Consider the following 22,549-nt stretch of genomic DNA (forward strand, 5'->3'; position numbering starts at 1 on the left):
TTTCCTTCCGTGTGATGGGGAACTCTATGGATTGTGAAATAAACTGTAAGCTGAAATAAACCCTCTCCTCCCCAAGTTGTTTTTAGATGTAGTGTTTTATCACAGCAATAGAAACCCCAAACTAAGACAAAGGGGAAAACTGGAGTGCTGAGTTCATTTGGGTATGTTAGTGTGAATTTACTGTAAGACAAGTATACCTTCCTTCAACCCTAGCATTCAGGAGGCGGAGGAAGAGAGAGCCTAAGTTTGAGGCCAGCCTGGACTACACGAAAACACTGGTTCAAAAAGGCTTGCAGGGGAATTTGCACGAGGACACCCCCTACTCCACTGTTCTTGCACCTGGGGACAGATGGAATTCTACCAGTTTCAGCAATGCTCAAACATCCTCCTGGGTCTCTGGTAGTGTCCCCAAGTCTGAGAATTTGGGACAAACAGTTGAACAGGAATTTATCCTGATCAATCATGATTGGGGAAGTTGGTGAAATACACAATTCTGTACAATACTGGACTTTCCTAAGACATATCACTCACTCCTCTGAGACCTCAGTGTCTCACCTATAAAACATGGGGAGGCATAGAGCTATCTTGGAACATGCCAGAAATGTGATTTTAGAAATAAAATGCTGCTTGATATAGTACAGCTGTTAAAATAATGCTAAACAGATTAAGGAAAGAAAAAAAATCTTTTGAGTCCCTCAAAGACACTTATAATCAAATATGAAACTATTTAGGGGAAAGGCACACTTAATCTGGAACCCAAACACTGTGCCCAGACAGTAGCATTTCCTGAAACAACACACCAGAAAGCTACTCAAATGTCTCAGCATTGTGGTGATGCAGGAGCCTGTTGGCTTTCTCTACACAACCCCAAACACCCTGAAATGCTGGTAATTTGTATATTTGTCAATAAATTATTCATATCACAGCAAATTAGTAGTAGCCAATAAAACAAAAAGATAGTTATAGGTTGCCATCCAATTTCCTGTGTAATGTACACAATTATATGTATTATCATTTTGAGTTCCATCACTTTAAATCGAAAAAAAATTTCTTTAATCGATTTGTGTGTGTAAGCATGTGTACACATGTGCATGCAGGCATGTTGTCTGGTGGAGGTCAGAGAACAATGCATCGGAGTTGGTTTTGTTCTACTGTGTGGGTTCCAGGGACTGAACTCATCATTAGTCTCAGCAGCAAGTGCTTTTGCCCCCTGAGCCATCTTGTTGAGTTCAGTCATTAGGGATGACACTGTGTTAGAGGGAGTTTTGAACTGTTCACTTTTAAAACTGGACATTTCACAGGCAAGCAGATGGGTGCCATTAGAGTTTGTTGAGTTCTTTAGACAGAACTGTGTTCAGCTTGCTGCTGTTCTCATGCACAATACTTAGCCAAGCTAGTTTCCAATGCCTACTGCAGATAATACCAAAGAATGGAAAGGAAAACATTTAGTCCTTAGAACCTAAAGAAAGTGAATGGAAAGAAAGCTAATCCAATATGGCAGAGAAAAAAAATGTTTTTCATTTTAATAAAGGTATCCTTCCTCAGTTTCACAGAGTAACACTTGTTGATTCTGAAATGCATTCTAGTTGCAGGGCTTTCATTGTGACAATGTGTTTTTTTAAAGACATATTTTTTATTTCCAACTGTGTGTAGGTTAACCTGCATAAGAGTGCAGGAACTTGCAGAGGCCAGAAGAGGGCACTGAATCACCTACAACTGGAGCTACAGACAGCTGTGAGCTGCCTGACAGGGGTGCTAGGAACTAACTTCCCTGGTCTGCAAGAGCAGTACCCGCTCTTTGATTGCAGAGCCATCTCTCCAGTCCCAGTGATTGTACTGTTACTCTGGTAACTACGGACACTCTTCTACTAAAGAAAGGAACTTACTTTCTCATGGTGATGGCAGCAACAGCTAACCCCTTGCCAAACATTACAAAAATCAGAACCCCATGCAAACAGCAGTGGCAAGTAGAATATTGTTCCCTCTAAAGCATTAGAAAGTTTCAAGGGATTTTCTTGCTGTTACCTCTCCCATGGGACTAAGTGCAGGCAAAGCTTCACTTTGCTTCAGAAGGAGTGGACAGTGCCAAGACGCTGTCACTGTCTTGTGGCATCTTCTCTGGTCCTGTCTCCAGTAACTGAGGTAAAGGCCCTTAGTGAGGCCAGCTGTGTTCAGTGAGTGAGGAACACCGAGGAAGTGGGGGGGGGGGCAAATGGTAGCAAACACTGACTTCACAGGCCTAGCGCTGTTTCACTGATCATACCTGTTTCCTTCTAGAAGTTCCCATAGGCACCTGGATGATCTCTTCTGGTCACTGTGTGTCTTATTTCAAGGATTAAAACCTACCCTTGTTAGGGAATAGCAACCCCGACAACTGGCTGGCAGCCCTGACTTTTCAAAAATAGATGAGCTCAGGTGCACACTTCTGCCGTCATCTGACAATGCAGCCCTGAGCCAAGTGCCATAAGACTCTCTGTTCCCCAAGAAGAATTACTCTGCTCCCCCCCCCCCACGGAAATAATAAAAGCAATACCAAGTGGATTTGAGTATTTTATTTATAAATGTACATTTACTATAAAAGCTGTTGCATTTTAGACAACTTTTCATTTTTTAATTTTTTAAACTATTTCTCAGAGGCATCTTAGAATAAATATTGTAAATGACAGTTAGTGTAATTGACACAGAATGTCGCCCGCCCAGATCAGGAACATGTCTTGGATGGACTCACATTGAAAGTTGGAGCATTTCAGTTCACTGAATCTTACACCATGTACAAGTAACTAGAATATGTATCATGTTAATGACATTACATAGAAGGACAAATGGCATGAAAGTTTGCTAGTGAGAAACAGAGCCACCCATTTTTGTCCTTGGGAAGGAAGCATTTGGAGTCTGAGTGGGAGACTCAGCTACAGTCCCCCAGGAACAATCAATCACTCACTTGCCTTGTCTGGGTTTTAAACAAACACATTTACATTACAGCTCCACGAAACAGAGCAGTTTTTTTTTTCCCTGGGATCTCAAAGATTATTTGAAGAGAAATAGATCATAGTCTTTTATGCTGCATTGGAAAACAACGAGATCTAGACTGCTGAAGCTGCCATGTAACTGGCTCTAAATGAAATATAAATCAAATAGAAATAGAAACAGTTGGCAATTAGAATTTAGAAAACGTTGGAGATTATTCCAGGCTGGTGACTAGTGTTCATTACGGGAAAGCACGCTCCACACTTGGGGATGGGGCTTATTCCTCTTGACTCTAGTCTCGTTTCACTACACATACAATGAGTCTCTCTAAGAAATGTGTATAAATGGCTTTGTGAAACTGGAAAGATGTGCAATACTCATATGCTCCTGACATAATGGATGGCCTCGCACATGTAAAAAGTATTCTATAAAAGTTGCTTATGAATGACCATATTGTACATGTTTTGTGCATCGTCTCTTGTAAAGTATTCTGTTAATGTCATGCAAAGTGTAAACATCCACATTATTAAAATAGTTAATAAAACATGCAGGTGCTTCATCAAAATATTGGACTTGATCTGTACATTTTCAAAACTTTTTAAATTTTTTTTCTTTTTTGTCTTTTAAAATCTTTTATTTATTTATTTTCCTTGTAGAGCAGCAAACACCTCTGAGAGAAATCATGAGAACTGGGAAGTGACTTCATTTCCCTTCGGTGTTCTGAATCTGCCATTCATCACTATGTGCAACAGCTTTGCATTTTCTAAGGCACAATTTTTAATGAAATGGTGTGTGAATTTCAATCCAATAATAGCTCGTCCAAATGACAAAGTGGTCAATATGCCTCCAGTAGCCAGGAGATGCCTGCACCTATAGGGAACCCACATGCAAAGAACCGTCTAGCATGAAAATAAATAATTGCTAGCCATACTCCATAAGACACAGAAAAAATTATTGCTAACATGACAGAAAAACATCTACTTGCTCACTCTCTATGCTACATTAGCCTACTAGGAGTGTATCCATAGTCTACATTCACCTAACATCATCGTTACTTAGTTGCCATCCTTTTAAGGCAGAATAAATAGTCCCCCTTCCCCAAGTCTTAAGGAAAACTGCCTGGAGAGCTAAGTCATGCTGGTTTAGCCACTTCATTCCTGTCCTGTCCAGCTGAAACTTATCACATAGGGCAGAGGGGAAAAAAAAAAAACAGATCTCCACAGGCATCCCTTTCTAGACTCCACCGGGTCAGGTCCAGGATTCTTGAGAGTAAAGAAGGTGACATGGGAGAATGAAGGTGCACACAGGTCCGTGGGAGCGGGGAGGACACAGTCTGCCCTGTGTTGCTGCCACTTACAGACCAGGATGTGGGCTTGTCACACCATGCCATCCCGTTCTGTTAGGATGGACTTAATGCTTCTCTTTGGATACCTGGGCTTCAGCCCCCAAGGAAAACTTGCAGGTAAAGATGAGATGTGCTCATCCTCAAAGACAGACTGTCCATGACGTCTAACACCCACATCCTCACATCAAACCCCTCAACATCCCTAACCCAGTGCTTGGGGAAAGCAGGTGGCCCAAGCCTCAAGGCTACCTACCATTGACACACCACCCAGGCAGATGACACTTCCTCATAGATTTTATAGTACATCTGAAGACAATGGCTGGTCTATCTTTTTCCTGCTTCTTCCTACCCTTGCACAATGTCATAGGGTGGAAGTCTAGCGATATCACATGGGCTCTCTTCATTTGATGGGCCAGCCTATATTAATGACAGGACTTCCAGGGTACACAAAATCTAATACTAATAGTGTGATAACTTATTGGTAGGATTTCTGCCCCCCAAAGGTAAGTAACACAAAAGTTTGCAGGAGTACAGTATGTATTATCAGACTAGTGTCTTTGTACTAAAGTTACAGTTCAGAGTCAGGGCTTTCTGGGGTGTCTAGTTTTTCTGAAATGCATTCACTTTATGTTCCTGTCTTAAGTTGGCATGTTTCACACTTCCTGCAGCTCAATTCTGTAAACATAACATGTTTAATTTCTAGAAATACTAAAACACAACAGGTTTATTGCACCCTTTTGCTATTTCCCAAAGAATCAAGTGACACCTTTTCAACCATAAGCCCCTCCGCCCATGCTAAAACTGTTTTTTTGTTAACTGTTCAGGATCGTTACAATGCAATATTCTTTTGTATATACTGTGCAAATGCAGAAAAAAAAATCAGCCCCAACCAGAAAAAGCACAAACATTGTGCTACAATACAAAAGAGCAGATACCACCTTGTAGAAGAGTCTTCCAGAAACTAGATGAATGCTAGGAAGCCCCTGAACTTGGGGTTTAATTAAGCAGTTGCCAAGGGACACCCTTAATAGAGAAATGCTCAGTGGTTCAGAAACTCCCACCCACATCACAGTGTTGTAGGTTGGCCAGCACCTGTGGTGAGAAAAACAGAAACTTGGGTTAGTTAATGTGTCTCATCTGTATGTTTCAAAACCCAAGTTAGCGGTTCCCCTTGCCAATGTCTCTTCCCCACAGGAAGGGGAGTCATGGCTCACCTTGATGCCTTCAGCATCACCTCTGGGCATGGGATGTGGCATCCCATGGGTTTTGTATGAACACAGAGCTGTGAGCCCCTCAGATGCACACAGCCAGGTGTGCAGGTGGTGTCTGTACTTCAAGCCCAATGTAAGGACTCTGGATCTCCCCTGAACCAAATGGCCCCCATCACGCTTTCTAATTTGTCCTTTGGGACACATAAGCAAGAAGACTGTTTTCTCTTGAGGTCTTAGGTCAAACAATCAGTTTTCTGAAACCAGAGAAATTTAAACGACCTGAAAACCCGGATTGCTAGATTGAGCATGTAAAATACAGAACACCTAATAACTTTGACTTCCAGATAAATACAAATTTTAAAAATGTAAGCAAATCCCTTGTGATATTTGGGACATGCTCGTGCTAAACCTGGAGCATGAAATGTATGGGACACAGATATATTGAAAAACAGATTATACACCTGAAATGCCAGTGTGAAAAGCTATTGTTTAGCTGGGTGTGCTGGTGCACACCTGAAATCTCAGCACACGGGAGGTGGCAACAGGGAAATTAGAGTCTGGTCTTGGCTATATAGTGACTTTGAGGTCAATCTGTGTGAGTCTGACTATCTCAAACCAAGCCATTCCCACTAATCACCTTACAGAACGGGACTCAGGGGAGTAATTTGAGCAATGGGAAGACAGAGACTGGTGAATTTCTGGGACTTGCTGGCCAGGCAGCCTTGGCAACTTGAGTTTCAGGTTCAGACAGACAGACAGACAGACAGACAGACAGACAGACACACACACACACACACACACACACACACACACACACACACACACGCATTTAAAGAATGACAACCAAGGTCACCACTCCTGGCTTCCCATATGCATTTGAATTTGCAAACGCACATACTGAAAACAAACAAACAAACAAACAAACAAACAAACAACCTCCCCCAAACAACAACAAAAATTCATGGTTTTATATGAAATACAAATGACAAATATTTCATTGAGTGTCTTGTATTCTTTCTGGTTCTCCAATCTAGGAAGGGTTAAATTTCTTGGTGAAGCTTTCCAAAGGTTTCTTTTCCAGTTTAAGCACTACAGTCATGATTAGGCGAACACACTGGAAAAGGCCCGGGGGAGTTTGTGCTAAGTGCATTTATTTCACTGGAGTGAATGATGGAGCGGAGTGCCATGTACAAAGGCAGCCATCCAATGCCCAAGCACAAGCGGCACTAGTTAAACATGCGATGGCTTGACTCATGACGGCTAATTTGCTTTGCACTTCCATTCCCATTTACATATGAACTTAAAAACTCCTTACGTGGCTTTTAGGGACTGCATTTGAATATGCTTAATGCCATTTTTCCTCCAACAGAAAAAAAGTTCATTTAAATGTGACTATAGTTACTTGAAAGGATTAAATATTCAGGTTTTATTATTCCACAGAATGAAGTGGTTTTTTTTTTTTTTTTTTTTATTTTTTGCTTCTTTGGAATGCCTCTGATGTAAACTGTACTTTCCATCAATCTATTTCTCTTCTTCTCAATCCAAAGCAGTATTTTAAAAAAGAAAAAAAAATCATTGTCAGCCACCTTTGCCCACACCACTTAGATCTGAGGATACAGTCAACCTGTCAAGTACATTTACAGTTCTTCAGCTAAATGATTCTTACCCTATCACATCATTCCTGAGTACATTTATTTCTTAAGATAGCAAGGGGAGAGGTGGAGAGAGAGACAGAGATAGAGAGAGACAAAGAGACAGAGAGACTCCTATATACTGTAGTCATCCCCCTTGTCATGTGTTCACTTAATTAAACTTAATTTAAAATGATTCAAACATTTGCCTGAAAAAACAATCATGGGAAAGCTTTCAGAAAGTTTTGGGAAGACAAAAAGAAAGAGACTTTTGTTTATACCTTTGGAATACAAAATGTTGCTTTCCCTGAGTAGAACATAAGACCCAAAATTTTAAAAGGCCAATAATTTATATATTTATTTAAAATGAAAGTTGGTTACATGAAAATAAATCACAAAGGAAGAAGGGGAAGGAGGAGGAGAAGGAGGAGGAGGAGGAGAAGAAGAAACTAATAAGGGCATCATGCACAAATATAACACCAGGCAAGTGTTTAACTTGTAAAGCACTTCAACAGATCAGGTCCCAACAAGAAGGACAAAGGACAGAGAATCACATTACAGAAAAACAGAAACGGAGTTAAAACACACACACACACACACACACACACACACACACACACACACACACACACACGGGCGCGCGCACACACACGGGCGCGCGCACACACACACACGAAGAGGTTTAAATTCAGAATTAAAAATAAACGTCTTAGGACTGAAGAGAAGCCTTAGTTGGTAAATATGTAAGTATGAACACCTGAGTGTGGACCCCTATTATCCATACAGAAGCCAGACATGGAGGTGTATGTCTTCATCTAACACTTGGGGAGTGGGTGCCCACAGGTGGATCTGTAGTGTTTGCTGACCAGCCAGGCTAGCTAAAGCAGTGAACTTGCAGTTCAATGAGAGACCCTGTCTCAAAATATATGGTGAGCAGTGACTGTGGAAGACGTGCTGTTGATCTTCACTCGAACATACATTGCACACACATTTACACCACAGCACCCCTCTACACATCTAAACTACTCCCTGCCTAGCCGAGTGGGTTTTTCAGGTTTTGTTTTGTTTTGTTTTTGCTGGTTCTTATTCATGCTAATCAAGCACTTTTTCCTGAGCTGCACCCACAGCCCTGGGGTAAAATCTGCAGAGCTGCTATCAGCAGAGAAGGGGGAAGCTCTCCATGCATTCTGCAGGAAGGGCTCATTTGTTTTTAGACAATATTAGGCAAGATGTCTGAAACTGTAAGAAGCTCATGCCTTGTAATGCAATGTTGCACCTGCTCAGTGTCTACCCATTGGAGATGACCTCACATCTTCATCCAGATACATGCAAGGTTGTCCACAGGAGTATTTGGCAAGTACTATTCAAAAACTGGAAACAACACGAATAGCCACCCAGAAGAAAGAACTCGGCAATGCTGACAAGGCATTAAAATGAACACAGTTGTAACACAAACTCCACACAGAGCCCCCACTCACTCAGTGGAGTGAAGCATAGGCAGCTAGCTGCAGATCGTGTGCAAGTGTGTGCCCAAGACACAGACCCCCAATTCCATCCCTGCTCTGAAGAAACCACAGGGAAGGGGTAGCCACAGAGAGACTTTGATTCCAGTTTAGTATGCTTCTGGACAGTTCACAATTTCTAGCCTCACAGAATTATAGTATCTATTGTGGTTATTCTTTTGAATGTCTACACAGATATAGCGGGCAGAGAAACAATCGGCACCCTGCTTTCTTCTTAGTATTTAATCTCCTAAAAAATGCAGTATCATTCTATTTTGAGAAAAGGTAATTGCCCCCCCCCATGAAAAGGATGAGCACACAGGATCTACACACATGAAAATGGCATGAAGAAACCCAGCATCTGGTACAATGAAAATGTGCTAATCAAAGGGCAAAAATCCATCATAAACAAACAAACAAAATCTCCTGTGCAGTCTCCCTTCCTTATTACAGAAATCGCTCCAGGAATTCTTTGGCTCTTATCTTTAGTCAGAATTAAAAACAGTTAATGCCCTTTATATTTGCATATGTAACAGAAGTTTCTAGCCTACAGCCAGAAACCTAATTCTAAAGGAAATGACAACAAATCACCCCAACTCCCAAAAAGCCTGGATGAAAACAGGTCACTGCCACCCAGAGGCAGGTTCAGGCTTGTTGGCATCTTCTGAGCATGCTCAGTTACAAAAAAATAAAATAAAATAAAATAAAATAAATTCAGTTCCACAATATATTTCCACAGTCTCTTACTCCAACAGCGCCCCCTTCTGGGACTATGCGGCGCTTGCTGAGACTGAGAAGAAAGCATAATTTACAGAGAATGATAGAGGGAAATTTCTTCCTAAAGCACGAAAAAAAAAAAAAAAAAAAAAAAAAAAACGCATAAAAGCCTACTTGTAAGTACAGTTGTGTGCTTGCCTTTAATCCCAGCAGAAGCAAGCAGATCTCTGTGAGTTCAAGGCCAGCCTGGTCTACAGAGTTAGTTACAGGATATCCTGGGCTGTTACATACAAAGAGAAACGCTGTCTTGCAAGGATGGGTGGTGATGGTAGTGGGGAAATACAACTGTTAGGCAATACAAGTGTATGGATGCATCTGTATTTGTAAACATGCATATTCATGAGTTATACTGAATAGTGCTTATACGTTTTACACTAAGTATGGCAATTAATGCCATGTGTAATCCATAACATCATAATTCCCGCTATTCAACAATATGGACTTCAAGGTTTATCATAGATCCAGATAACCTGCATTTGATTTTGTCTCACCTCATTTTACTAACAGACACACATTCCTCTGTGTTCTCTAATGCAATAAACCTGTAGCTATAAATGAAAACAATTTAATTTTGTTTTTTATTCTTATCCTCCAATCTAGAAGCCAGTGAAATAATTCTTCACTTACTTTGACAAATAATATTTCTGAATTTCAGATGCCATTTCTTCAAGGTGAATTTGCATTAAAAAGTCTCCTGCTGTTCAGGTCTCTGCTAGCCCGGGGCCAGTTTCAAACTGTCTGAACAGTTAAACAGCAGCGCCCTCTGGTGGCTCCCAGATAAACCACACACCTTGACTGGGAAACCCACAAAGTCCCCTTGACCAGCCAGTTTTTAAGGATCTTACTGTGTTTAAAGGAATGGAAGTGGGTGGGGTCAGAGAAGTCGCCATCATTTTGTGTTTCAGTGGACATTCATGTTCGTTTAAGAACAAAACCATATTCTGTAATGAAACTCCCGAAGGGCTCTCCCACTGCAGAGTGGGCTCTTTCTTATCTATCAAACCCTGGACAGCCACACGTGGCATTGCACCAGTTTCTGCTGGAATCTGCAGACAGGCTTGACCAAGGGACGGTGCTGCAGACCCTAAGCCTTCCTCTGCCTCAGCAAGGTCCCTGCAGTGAGCTCGGGCAGGGACCTATTGCTTGCCTATTGTTTTACCTGGCCATGTGCTCGTATACTCCTAGGTAAGGGTCATTTGCCCACTAGAGCAGGAACTTCCTGCAAGGAGCAGCCGCTTGCTAGCTTTTCATTTCCTCGACTACACCCTAAGAATCTTCTTTCCAGGAATAGGGATATCAACTGCAGGCAGGAAATAACTGAATCCACGCACCAAATCCCACAGAAGAAGTGTGATCGGGGGAGACATTCTCTCCATACTCACTCCTGGATCGCATGTAGCAGTCAGTACAGTTTAGCAAACCGTTGCGAATCCTAACATCCGTCCCACTCACAGCATCTCCGAGCTGTCCTTTACAAATGCCACACTACAGGAGAGAAGGGACAAAAGTTATAGGATGAACAGGGATTTGTGTCTGGAACATGCTGGTGACTGTTTGTGGTGGTCTGAATGAGAATGCCCCCAAAGGCTCATTTGTTTGCATGGTAAACTGTTTGGGAAGGATCAGGAGGCGTGGCTTGTTGGAGCCTACTGAAAGTAGGCTTTGAGGCTCCAAAAGCCCAGCCCATGCCCCGTGTCTGACTCTGCCTCCTCCCTGTGGTTCAAGACTCTGAGCTACTACTCCAGCTCCATGCCTGTCTGCTTCCTGCAGTGATGGTCATGGACTATTATCCTCTGGAACCAGGAGCTCCAAATGAAAGGCTTTCTTTTGCAAGAGTTACCTTGCTCATGGTGTCTTTTCATAGCAATAGAGCAGTAACTAAGACACTGCTTATCTTAGGCACACAGGGATACTTCCATGATCTCCATGTTCATTGAGCATCTATTGTAAGTTAGATATGCCATCATAAGCCAACTTATGGCAAAAAGTAAAATATATTTTGACCATTTTATCTCAGCTCCTGTATTATGCAGAGAAGGACACAGGCTGAGAGACACTAACTGTTTGCCCTGGGTTTGGGAAGCTGGTAGGTGACATTGTAGTGACTTGAGGGCCTCCTCAACTGCTACAATGCTCAATTTCTCAATCGAGACAAAAGGACCATTTCTGACATATTACATCCTACTGGTTTTAAATGAACATGTAACCAATGCTATCCATTGATGATTGACTAATAATAATCTAGACTTTCCAGCACATCCAACCAGAGAATCACTAAGGAACACATTCTGTTTTGTAGGGAGCCGTCCCGGCATTCTCCATTATAAGATGGCGCCTGCATCCGGCTGGCGTTGAGAGTAAACAAGTCAGTGCGCAGGTGCAGGGTGATTTTCCCTCCCTTGGCCTCTGCCTCTCCCGTGGCGTCATATGGGCCGATGGGCTACAGCCAATCAGGAGGTGACATGTCCGAGGCGAAGGTTGTAAACCTATATAAGGGTTGGGTTTTGGATGTTTGGGGTCTCTGCTCTGTAAGCTTATGCTCTCCCTCTCAAGATGCATTAAAGCTTTACTGCAGAAGGATCCTGAGTGTGCCGCGTCATTCTTGCTGGCGAGACGGTAGCGTGGGACACTGTTTGTATTTCATCATTAGAGGTGTGGTACCCAGGGTGACAAATCCTCCTTTGCTGAATGGTCTGAGAGTAGATGTGAAGTGTAGGAGGCACTTGCAACAGAGAACATGGCACTAAGGGGTTCATCCAGGCACCGGCCCCTTGCAGAGGGTTCAGAGTCCTGCTCTAAGACGAGCCAGGTCACAGGGACATAGTTAACAAATGATAGAAACTGCATTTCACCATGTTTTGTGATTTGTAAACTTATTGGCTGTTTCTTATACTAGGAACAAAGTGAGTTATTTTATTTATTTTTATTTTTTAGAGACAGGGTTTCTCTGTGTAACAATCCTAGCTGTTGTGTGCACCACCACAGCCCTGCATTGTTTTTTGTTTTTTGTTTTTGTTTTTAAAGATTTGGTTATTTATTACTTACACAGTGTTACACCTGCATGTATGACTACATGTCAGAAGAGGGCACCAGATCTCATTACAGATGGCTGTGAGCCACCATGTAGTTGCTGGGAATTGAACTCAGGACATTTGGAAGAGTGGTTAGTGCTCTTAACCCCTGAGACATCTCTCCAGCCCAAAGTGAGTTATTTTAACCTCATACAATGGGATTAAATCCCATACAGAGTGATGGTATAGCCACCAAGGACGCTACCCACAAGAAAGAGGACAGAATCCAAATAGAAAAAGAAAATGTACTAGCATCATGTAGAGAAAACAATGACTCAAATCCAGAAGTAGAAGGCTTGGCTTCAGAATCAAATATATTGGCTTGAAAGCTGTGAGTAGAAAGAGAGGCTGGGATACGCTGGTGTGGTATAATTTATTCATCTGACAGCAAACCATGTTTAACATGTTGCAGGAGACCTGGTATTGGAAGCTAGGCTCCTCTTGTACAATGCACAAGTCCATCTAAAATATTTATTGATAACTACTCCTTTAGACACAAAGGAAAAACAGTGGCGACTGAGGAAGACAGAGTCATTACTCTTATTCACTGTTTATTACAGAAGCTAATGATGGACACAGCATACTAATAAGTAATGGGACTAAGATTCTTCAGCAAAGGCCACTGACTGGCTGGCTGTGGTGGTGCATGCTAGTAACCTCAGCACGAGGGAGGCTAAGGCAGAGGACTGTGAGTGGTTTGAGGCCAGCCTGAGCTACACAGTGAGACCTTGTTTCAAACAAAACACAACACAATACACCAAGGAACAACAACAGATCAATGGACTCAATACAGGGCTTCTCAGAGGCAGCCACCATCTGAGGCCACAGACATGCTCTCTCTGAAAACTGAATCTTACAGCTAGCTACTGTCACTTACTGGGCAGAAAATATTCTGCTAGGGCGACACCTAAAACTCTGTCACAGGAGATCATAAGAGATAAAGGACAGCAAAGAAATTTCAAACAAATCCTTAAGGCCCCAAAGACTCAGAAGCCATGCTATCTCCTAGAGTCTTGTTTCCAACTTCCCTTTGGAGTGTCTGCTGTTAGCAACAAAAGTGTGGGAAGACAAACTGCACAGATCTGTTTTTCTTCTAGAAGGATGTTTCTTCCAAGAGGGATTCAGGGTTGGAGAGATGTATCCCTAGAGCTGGACCTGACCCACACATCTGTCTACACCTGGACCTGCCCACACATCTGTCTCTACCTAGACCTGACCCACACATCTGTCTACACCTGGACCTGACCCACACATCTGTCTACACCTGGACCTGACCCACACATCTGTCTACACCTGGACCTGACCCACACATCTGTCTACACCTGGACCTGACCCACACATCTGTCTACACCTGGACCTGACACACACATCTTTCTCTACCACACAAAGAGAGGTTGCAAGGTTACAGGAAGTTACATCCACTCAGAGAGGAGAATGCTGTGTACATACCCTGAAACACTGGATGTGAAAGTAGAGATTCAGGGTCTCGATGATCATTGCAGCTCCTTTACCCAAAGCGAGCCCACAGGAGGAGCACAGCTTCTTCCCGCTAATAGACCTGGGTCAAAAACAGACAGACAAACAAACAAACAAAACATAGTGAGAACCTTGGCTCACTCAACAAGCAGCCTCATGAAAAGATGGAGACATGGATTTAAAAAAAGTGCTTAAACCACGGATAAAATGAGGGTCATAAAGTGGCAATGAATTTAGAATTAAGCAGAGCCATACACTGCCAGCAAGGTGATAAACCTCCATATGGTGCTGAGTCTGCTGTGGCTGAGCACTTTGGGGTGATTTACTCTATGTACTATATGTACACAGAGGTCCTACAGAGACACTCGGGTTCAGTTGTATTAAGGTTCCAATGTGGCTTCAGTGGTTTCCATTGCATTTCCTTTACAAAGAGTCCATTGAAATGGAGGAGGGAAGGTGCCTGGTGGAGGCCCAGAGACCATGGTGTGCCATCAAGGGCTCTCCTTGGGTCCTCCCTTCTCCCTGTAAAGGGTTCGGTTGGCCAGCCTATCTCTACTGTGTCTTCCAGAACAAACCGTCTACAGGAATGGTACTTGCTTTCTGTCTACATTGTAAACTCCTGGGACTGGACCCCCACCCCCACCCTCCACTCCATTTCTGGAAACTGTCCACATACAGATTGAAGCTAAACTCAGCAGGTCACATCAGGTGAGAGGGCAGGGTCAACTGCCCAACAACTGCCACCACAGGGCTGTCCTTTTATGGCAGCCTTCCCATGATCCACAAGCACGCACTGTCATCTGAAACCCACAGTAGGACAGACGGACAGAGGAGACAGAAGGACAGACATTGAGAGGTCTCATCAAAGAGATGGTCTCATTAAACCCTACCAATTAAGATTTCCCTCTATCTAGCCGTGAAAAGAAATCCTCTGAAATCAGTGAAAACCACTGAGCCCTTAGGTATTTGTGCCTGAAACAGACAGACACCTAGGCAGCTTTTAAAGCTGTCATGGGGACTGATTAATGTCTAAAACCACCCTTAGAGATCTAGGGAAGGATAAAAAAGGATGAAGCTTTGTTTCCCAGACTCTCCTTTTCTCTGGAGGAGTCCATTGTCCTCTGAGGGTTGATCATCTTGGAGGCAGAGGCACTGCTGTAGGAGCCCAGCAACTGTCTGGTGGGTTTTATTATTAGATTTCATGTTCCACACAATGTCATTAAAACCTAACGACCACGGCCAGCACCACACATCTGAATTTCTCTACCCCATGCTGATGAATCTGCAGGCAGATGGAGATGTTTTCCTGACTCCTCCCCACTTTGTGTGTGTGGGGGGGAAGGGATGTGGATGTCTCCCAGCATCACTTGGCAAGCACTAATCTGGCCAGAATTATGCCCATAGGTGCTGGAACACAAACAGCCTCTGGAAGGCTCGCTGACCTCTTATACCTGTTTGGTGATTGGCCAGGAGGGGTAGGAGAACAGGGGGACAAGGGCCCAGCCCGGAAGTTCTCTCGAGGGCTTTTCCTGTAACACGGCAAAGGAGCCCACAGTTAAGAAAAGTTAACAGAAGCTGTGATAAAAGACATTTTAGCTTAAAATTAAAACAGAAGGACTACAAAGGAGTCTCCTACTAGCATCTCCATTTATTTGTTTTGAGATAAGGTCTCATTATGGTGCCCAGGCTGGCCTGGCTTAGTCTTCCTTCTGGCTCAGCCTCTTAAGTGTGGGGGTTAGGAACATGTGCTACCACACTTGGTTTTTGTTTATTTTTGTCTTTTTGGAACAAAATTAGTAATTGTGTCTAGAAGAACTGTACATGTATGTAAAATGAAAACCATACTGCTGCTTAGAAAGGAGAACACTGGTAAATTCTTCATTTTAATTACTGGGCTATTATTTACACTGTTGAACAAGCTGTTGTTGCATGCTAGTTTGTGTGAAAACTACTGGCTTAGTGGGGCTGAAAGATGAATAAAAACACAGGAAGAAATTCTTAAGGGGGGCCCAGAAGTTTAGGGGAGATTTTTAAATTTGCCTTATGGCAAAGACCTTGCAAAGAAAAAAAATGCCATGCAGCTAGGGTCACATGGCCACTCAAGCAAACAGGGCAGAACTTAGAGGAAGTGACTTTCAATGCCATGGTTCCTGCCTCAGATGCCTGCAACGAAGGGCAGCATCGAGACTGTTAGACACTCATTAGGTCAGGAGAAATCAGAAGGGCCCCAAGTTGATGCTGCCGGCATGTCACATGGGTGCAGGGGTTGCTAAGGAGTCCTGTGTGGGATCAAGTTTTCAGTTCTGAAAAGCTAGTTTCATGAGTGAAAAACTAGTCAGGACAGAGAAAAGAACAAGGAAAGGAAAACAAGAACACAGAGACAGACAAAGTTCCTCTTGTCTCCTGACTGCTTGACTCTGAGATCCCCCAAGGCCCTCCCTGCTCACCCTGCCCTCCCCAACTCGGATGGCACTTGTCTCCTCAAAAAGTCACATTTTCAAAGACTAAGCACAATGGCTTGAAAGGAAAAAAAAAAAAAAAAAAAAAAAAAAAGGCTGAAAATTACCACAGTAACCATTGCGAGTCATCGAATCTCCTGCTGATCCTGGTGGTTCAACATTGTGTCGAAAAGGAAGGGAAGCTAATGGGGCTAGGCTTACCACCCCACACTGCAGTGCTGGTTATTTGCCAGGTATGGGAATCTGAGGAAGGGACCCGTTTCATTCCCACTTGATAATGAGGAAATGAAGGCAGGGACAAGCTAAGGCACTGGTCTAAGGTTCTGTGGAGGTAGGAGGCAGACAGATCCTGCAGCCACACAATCCAGATCCAAGAGGAATGACGAGTTAAAGGAATGAATGCCAGCACCTTCAAAGTGTGACTCATGGCTTAACTGAGGTCAAGGTGTCTCTCACTCACACACACACACACACACACACACACACACACACACACACACACTCACTCACTCACATGGCTTAACTGTAGTCAAGGTATGACACATGGCCTAATGTGGTCAAGGTGTAACACACAGCTTAACTGCAGTCTTATTGTGAAGTAATTTCCTCTAACACTTAACCAGTCAAATTCTGGAGGAAAAATATGTAACTCCCTGAATTCTTCATCTGAGAACTGGGATTATCAATCGTAACAGTACTGGGAAGACTCACTGAAACAGTTTTAAACTAATATACCCGAGTGCTTCAAAACGATTAAATGGAGACAAAGCCCAAAAATGTTGCTGACATCTTGTCATCTTACACGTCTCCCCCATCTAAGTCAATACACTTTTTTTTAAAGGACTCCCACACCCATTTTATTTGTCTACTCACTTCCTCCTTTCACCCGGAGACTCGATCTGATGATTGACACTTTTATCCAGGGGCAGGGTTTTGGGCTTCTCCTCTTCCGATGTGTATGTTGATGGGTTTGACACTTGTTGGTTCTGAGGTGGCTCTAAGACCAAGAAGGGAACATAAATGTGTTCAGCAATGTCACTTTGATACCGGGAACACACTGTCCTGTAAAGCAATGATGGCTTCTGGTCCTCACAGCAATTCTATTGGGCCAGGTAGCACATATAATTCAATGTGGTTTGGCCGAGTCTATCTGAGCATTTTATGGGGTAGGGCTATTTGGGACATTTGAAGGATGTGCTGTTTATGTTAAAGGTTTTATTGTAAAGTCCCCCTTTGATTAAAAAGTTTTTATTTTCTGTGTATGTGTGTTTTCCTTGCATGTGTGTCTGTGACCCACATGCATGCAATACCATGGAGGCCATAAGAGTAAGTCATATACCCCTGGACATGCAGTTACAGACAGTTGTGAACTGCCATATAGATGCTGGAAATAAACAGAACCTGGGTTCTCCAAAAGGGCAGACATTGCTCTTAACCATTGAACCATCTCTCTAGCCCCTCCTTTTAAGTACAAAAATTAATTTATTTATTTTGTGTGTGTGTGAGAGATGGGGAAAGCAAATGCTACAGGTGTGTGTGTGTGTGTGTGTGTGTGTGTGTGTGTGTGTGTGTGTGTAGGCCACAGGACAGCTTTTGGGCATCACCTCTCTCTTTCCACTGCATGAGTCTTCAGGATCAGACTCAGGTCTTCAGGCTTAGTGGCAAGTACCTCACTCACTGACTTATCACTTGCAAGCCTCTGTTTTGTAAAATGCTAACACCTGTTCAGGTCTCACTGAGACCTCAAGGACCCTGGGTAGAGTCTGGTCATATGGTGGGAGTTTATGTGTTAAACATTTAACAGAAGCCAGGCTAAGGGGTCCTTGGAGAGATATTCACTGCCAGCAGAGGCTCTGGACTATGTGAGGGTTTACAGGAACTTAAATGTTGGGATTTGTCTCTCCACTCTTACCCTGAGCTAGCTGTGGGCTTAGACCACAGTGTGGGGCCCTGGCCTCTGCCTCTGGCTGCTGGTCAGGATGGATTCCTTTTGATATGGAGTCTTCAGAGTGAGCTGAGAGTCCTTGAGTTAGGCTGCTAATGCTAAAACAAAGAAACATACTTAGCAGTAGAGACAACAGGAACAGGATCAAACTTACTGTTTCTATACACACAGCTAGCAACTGCAATCTAAGGAAAGGAAAAAGACTGCTTATTCTTTTTATTTTAAACTAGATCTAAAACTGTTATAAAATACTATGCATTTCTTAGTGCCCATCATCTTAATAGAGTCAAGAAATGATCATTTCTGAGTCCTCCCTACTCATGAGATTCTCCATGCTGAGCACCTCTAGGAAGTTAACCCAAAGTCCCCAGATTTTCACAAGAGAGCAGTCACTACAGGTTTCACTTGGAAGCCAGGCATGGCAGGAGAATGATGAGTTCAAGTTCACATGGGGCTACAGTGAGTTCAAGGCCAGCCTAGGCTGAAAAAGGATATACTATCTAAAAATAAATGGATAAATAAGTTACTGGGGTCACTTGGGATCTCTGCAGCCTTGGTTAATTCTCCAGCCTTTCAGTGACTTCTGTGTGCAGTGAACGAAAAGATTTAAGGAGATTTAAGGAGATAAAAGCAAAGTTTCTGGTGACAACGAGGCCAGCCTGGAGAAAGGAATCAGCAAATTTACAGGCAAGGCCTGTCTGGAGAACTAGTAGACACGCATGTGGAGTGTGTTTTGGGATCCTTCAGATCTTCCTAAGAAATGGCTCACTTCCTAGACTTTGAAGCAGTGTAACCTGGAAACAGTTGCTCTTCCAACACCATGCCCTGCTCAGTGTCTGAGAGTGAGGGTGTGACTCTGTGGAGTTGGGTTCTCCTTCCACCTTTACGTGGGGATCGAGCTCAGGTTGTTGCCTTGAGTAGTATGTGACTTTATCCTCTGAGCCATGTCTCCAGCTCTAATATTTCATTAATTTTTTGAGATATGCTTTCACTATATACCCAAGGCTGGCCTCAAGTTTATGATCCCTTTATCTCTTCTGTCACCACAACTGGCCTTGCCTATTTAAAGCTAAGTCTATATATTCAAGAGCACAAGGGCACTGAAGTCAGAGCTGTTGTAGCAAGTTTAAACAGCATCTTTAGGTGATCATTTTAAAGGAGTGGGTCTGCCTTCCCACCAGAGAGTGGCAGAGTCCAGCTTTGGGAATTCCCATGGACAGTCTGGGATGGGCACGAACCTGTCCTCCTCTGGTGGACCACTTTCCCTGGCCTTGAGCAATGAGTCACTGCCATTCTCCTGGAAAGGTCTTCTTTCTTTTTCTTTGTCTTGACAGTTTTCCAAGTCTATCTTCTTCTGGTAGAAAAACTGGGATCATTTTGAATATCATTTTAAAAGACACTAGATGACTTTTATATCTGACCATGAACCACTGAAACCCAATCCATACCTTTTCCTTTCTTTGAACAATGAAAACTTTCTGCTCTAAATTTTAAAGAAATTATTAATATGTACTTTCTGCACAGTGAATGAGAGTCACTGTAAGACTGAATACATGCATACAGTGTGTTTCGATTGTAGCCACACTATTCTACTTCTCCGCAGACCCCGTTCTGTCAGTTCTACTGCCTACAATTGAAAAGATAGTCTGCTAAACTAACAGAGTTCACTGGTTTCTAAACAGAATAAATGTGCAATTGAGACCTTTCTAAAAATTATCACAAAAGGAATTGGTCAAGAACCACCCCCTCCTTCAAACAAAACAAAATGAAGTCATGGGACCGCCTACTTCAGGATAAAAGGCCTCTGGTACCCATGAGTTATTTTACTTTACAAGTCTTGGCATGCTTCTATCTAGCACCCCTATCACCTTACTTGGGAGATGTGGAGCTGACCAGCCTTTACAGGCTCTCTCCACCCTCAAACACAGGTCAGGTAAGAACCCAGTGTTATGGCAGCTGGTGGGAATGCACTGGGGGCATGTCTGCTGCCGCCAAGTAATGCGGAGGAATGCATGGCATGGTGGGGAGGGACACATGGCTGTGGAAGGAAAGAGTGATGCTTGAACCAAGCAGAAAGAAGGCTCCAGCACATGGGTTTGCTACTGGAGGTCCTGCTAGCTGTCTGGGAAGATCTAGCCAGGGCAATGACTATTGCTCTGCAGGAAAGGGCCTTGGGGTTTGGTGACAGCCATATAGGAGCTGCTGTAGCTCTGGATGGATAGCCACTTCTGGTTTTAAGTTACTAAGTGTGATGGGAAACCTGGTTAGGTTACTTATGTCAGGCTTGGTTTTCAGCAGCGACCTTACCATGGTCCCACCACCTTCAGTTATAGATGAGGAAGAGGACAGCTGGTCTGCAGAACTCGAGGAAAGGGTGAATGGGACCACAGTGTCTTCAATTATCTTACGCTCCTAAGGCAAAGGCAAGGATAAATGAACAAAAGAAAAGAAAATTAACTATCTGTCAAGAGAAAAACAAATACATTAAGGAACTCCAGAAAAAGACTCCTCAGAACATATACAAATAGGCAGGACATTAAGGAAATCTTATTTTTCCAGAGCATACAATTCAAATAACACCAAGTGGGAAGTAGTTTAGAGTGTTGTATTGAATTTACAAACACCAAGTTTAGTGTTACAGAAGAACACAGTTAAGAAAAAAAACTACCGTGGAGCTAATCAGTTAAGCTATTGTTGAAGGTAAAGTTCCCAACAATACTGACAACAATTTTAGATAACACTTTGGATAACCTCTTCCAAATTCTGTGATGTGGCCTGTTTGTTGTTGTCTCCTCTAGCATGGCGTAGTAAATGTAGTCAATAGTAAGGATGTATTTAGCTAAAGTTATCCTATAAAATGAATTCATTACTACCAGATACTCTTGCTGCAAGTGACCATACATACATAAATAAATACATTGCTGTTTTTATGTTGTCTAAGTCAGATCAAGAATCTGATACTGAATGGAGAACAGATGTGATTACAGTGGCTTCTTGAACAGGGTTCAATCCATTCTTCCCACAATCCACAGGGTAGGGGAAGGGGGTCCCTCTCCCTGTTAGAACTCACATGATGTGGTTCTCTTGAAAGAGACTGAAGGGACCCTGCTGTGAGTACAATGACACACCCACAACCAGCATGTACTGCAGACACAAAGGGTGGTGACCAACTTTGAGGAACCGTGCTGACAATGTCTTCTTGGCAATGTCCTACCTCCTCGTAGTACCTGCGTCCTTCTTCTTCCACCTCCTTTTGGGCCTTTTCCCACTCTTCCTTCAACTTATCCTGTTCCTTCTGGTACCTCTCCTGTCATGGGATGTCCAGAGAACATTTGGAAGTGATCATTGCGCTCATCACTGAGATATTCCCCCCCCCCCTTTCAAAGCACCACGTACAATACATTGCAAGGCAGACTTCATGAGTGAGCATTTGGAATTTAATACATATGCACAACGAAAAGAAATGCTGGGCCTTATGCATACAAGTTAGGTACATGTGGTTTGAATGAGTAATGTCCCCCACTGGTTCATTTATTTGGACATTTGGTTCCAGTTAGTGGTACTGTTTGGGAAGGTTCTGGAACCTTTGGGATTGGAGCTTTGCTAGAGGAAGTATGTCACTAGGGCAGGGCTCTGAGGTTTTATAGCCTGATCTCCCTTCCTCTGCTTTTGGTGTATGAATGAAATGTGACTACTTTGCTTCATGACTGCCAGGCAGGCCTCCGGCTCCTCTCACCACACCTTCCCTACTGTGATGGACTGTAGCCCTCTGGAATGGTAAACCAAAATAGACCTTTCTTCCCTAGCTTGCTTTTGCTTTTGCTCAGGGCATTTTTTTTTTTTTTTAAAATCAGAGAAACAGAAAAGTAACTAACATAGACATTTAAAATCCCAAGGAAAGCCAGATTTCTGCTGTTGTGTTTTGTAGAATTTCTCTTCATATGGACATTTGTTCATAAAAAAAAAAAATTAACAATCTCCCTTATCTGGGCAGGTCCTAGGTAGGCTACACACAGAGTTTGCATTTGCTGCAACTGAGTCTTTCAGAGGTGAGCTTGCTATTTCACTAATAGAAATATATTGTTGGGCTGGGAATGTAGTTGCATAGCATGTGTCATGGTCTGGGTCTGAACCCCATCCCTGAAAAGCTAACCAGCCAACCAAC

The 22,549-nt window shown here is 43.0% G+C and overlaps 1 protein-coding gene across 9 annotated transcripts in view; it reads right to left on the reverse strand.

Moving 5' to 3' along the window:
- Positions 1-2,537: 2,537 nt before the first annotated feature.
- Limch1 (LIM and calponin homology domains 1) overlaps positions 2,538-22,549 on the reverse strand; it is a 298,145-nt gene continuing 278,133 nt past the window's right edge. For 3 of the 9 annotated variants that reach the window (XM_051198454.1, XM_051198452.1, XM_051198456.1), the window contains 9 exons: positions 21,599-21,691; positions 20,692-20,796; positions 19,623-19,738; positions 18,352-18,482; positions 17,313-17,436; positions 15,423-15,509; positions 13,954-14,062; positions 10,816-10,918; positions 2,538-5,404 (listed from right to left, as the gene is read on the reverse strand). In XM_051198454.1, coding sequence (XP_051054411.1) covers positions 5,379-5,404; positions 10,816-10,918; positions 13,954-14,062; positions 15,423-15,509; positions 17,313-17,436; positions 18,352-18,482; positions 19,623-19,738; positions 20,692-20,796; positions 21,599-21,691 — 894 coding nt within the window. In that variant the 3' untranslated portion in view covers positions 2,538-5,378. Of the gene's footprint in view, positions 5,405-10,815; positions 10,919-13,953; positions 14,063-15,422; positions 15,510-17,312; positions 17,437-18,351; positions 18,483-19,622; positions 19,751-20,691; positions 20,797-21,598; positions 21,692-22,549 lie in introns of all 9 variants that reach the window. The other 6 variants (XM_051198458.1, XM_051198459.1, XM_051198450.1 and 3 more) reach the window with 4 other exon arrangements.

The sequence above is a fragment of the Phodopus roborovskii genome, unplaced genomic scaffold (assembly GCF_943737965.1).
Source record: "Phodopus roborovskii unplaced genomic scaffold, PHOROB, whole genome shotgun sequence".
Lineage (NCBI taxonomy): Eukaryota > Metazoa > Chordata > Mammalia > Rodentia > Cricetidae > Phodopus > Phodopus roborovskii.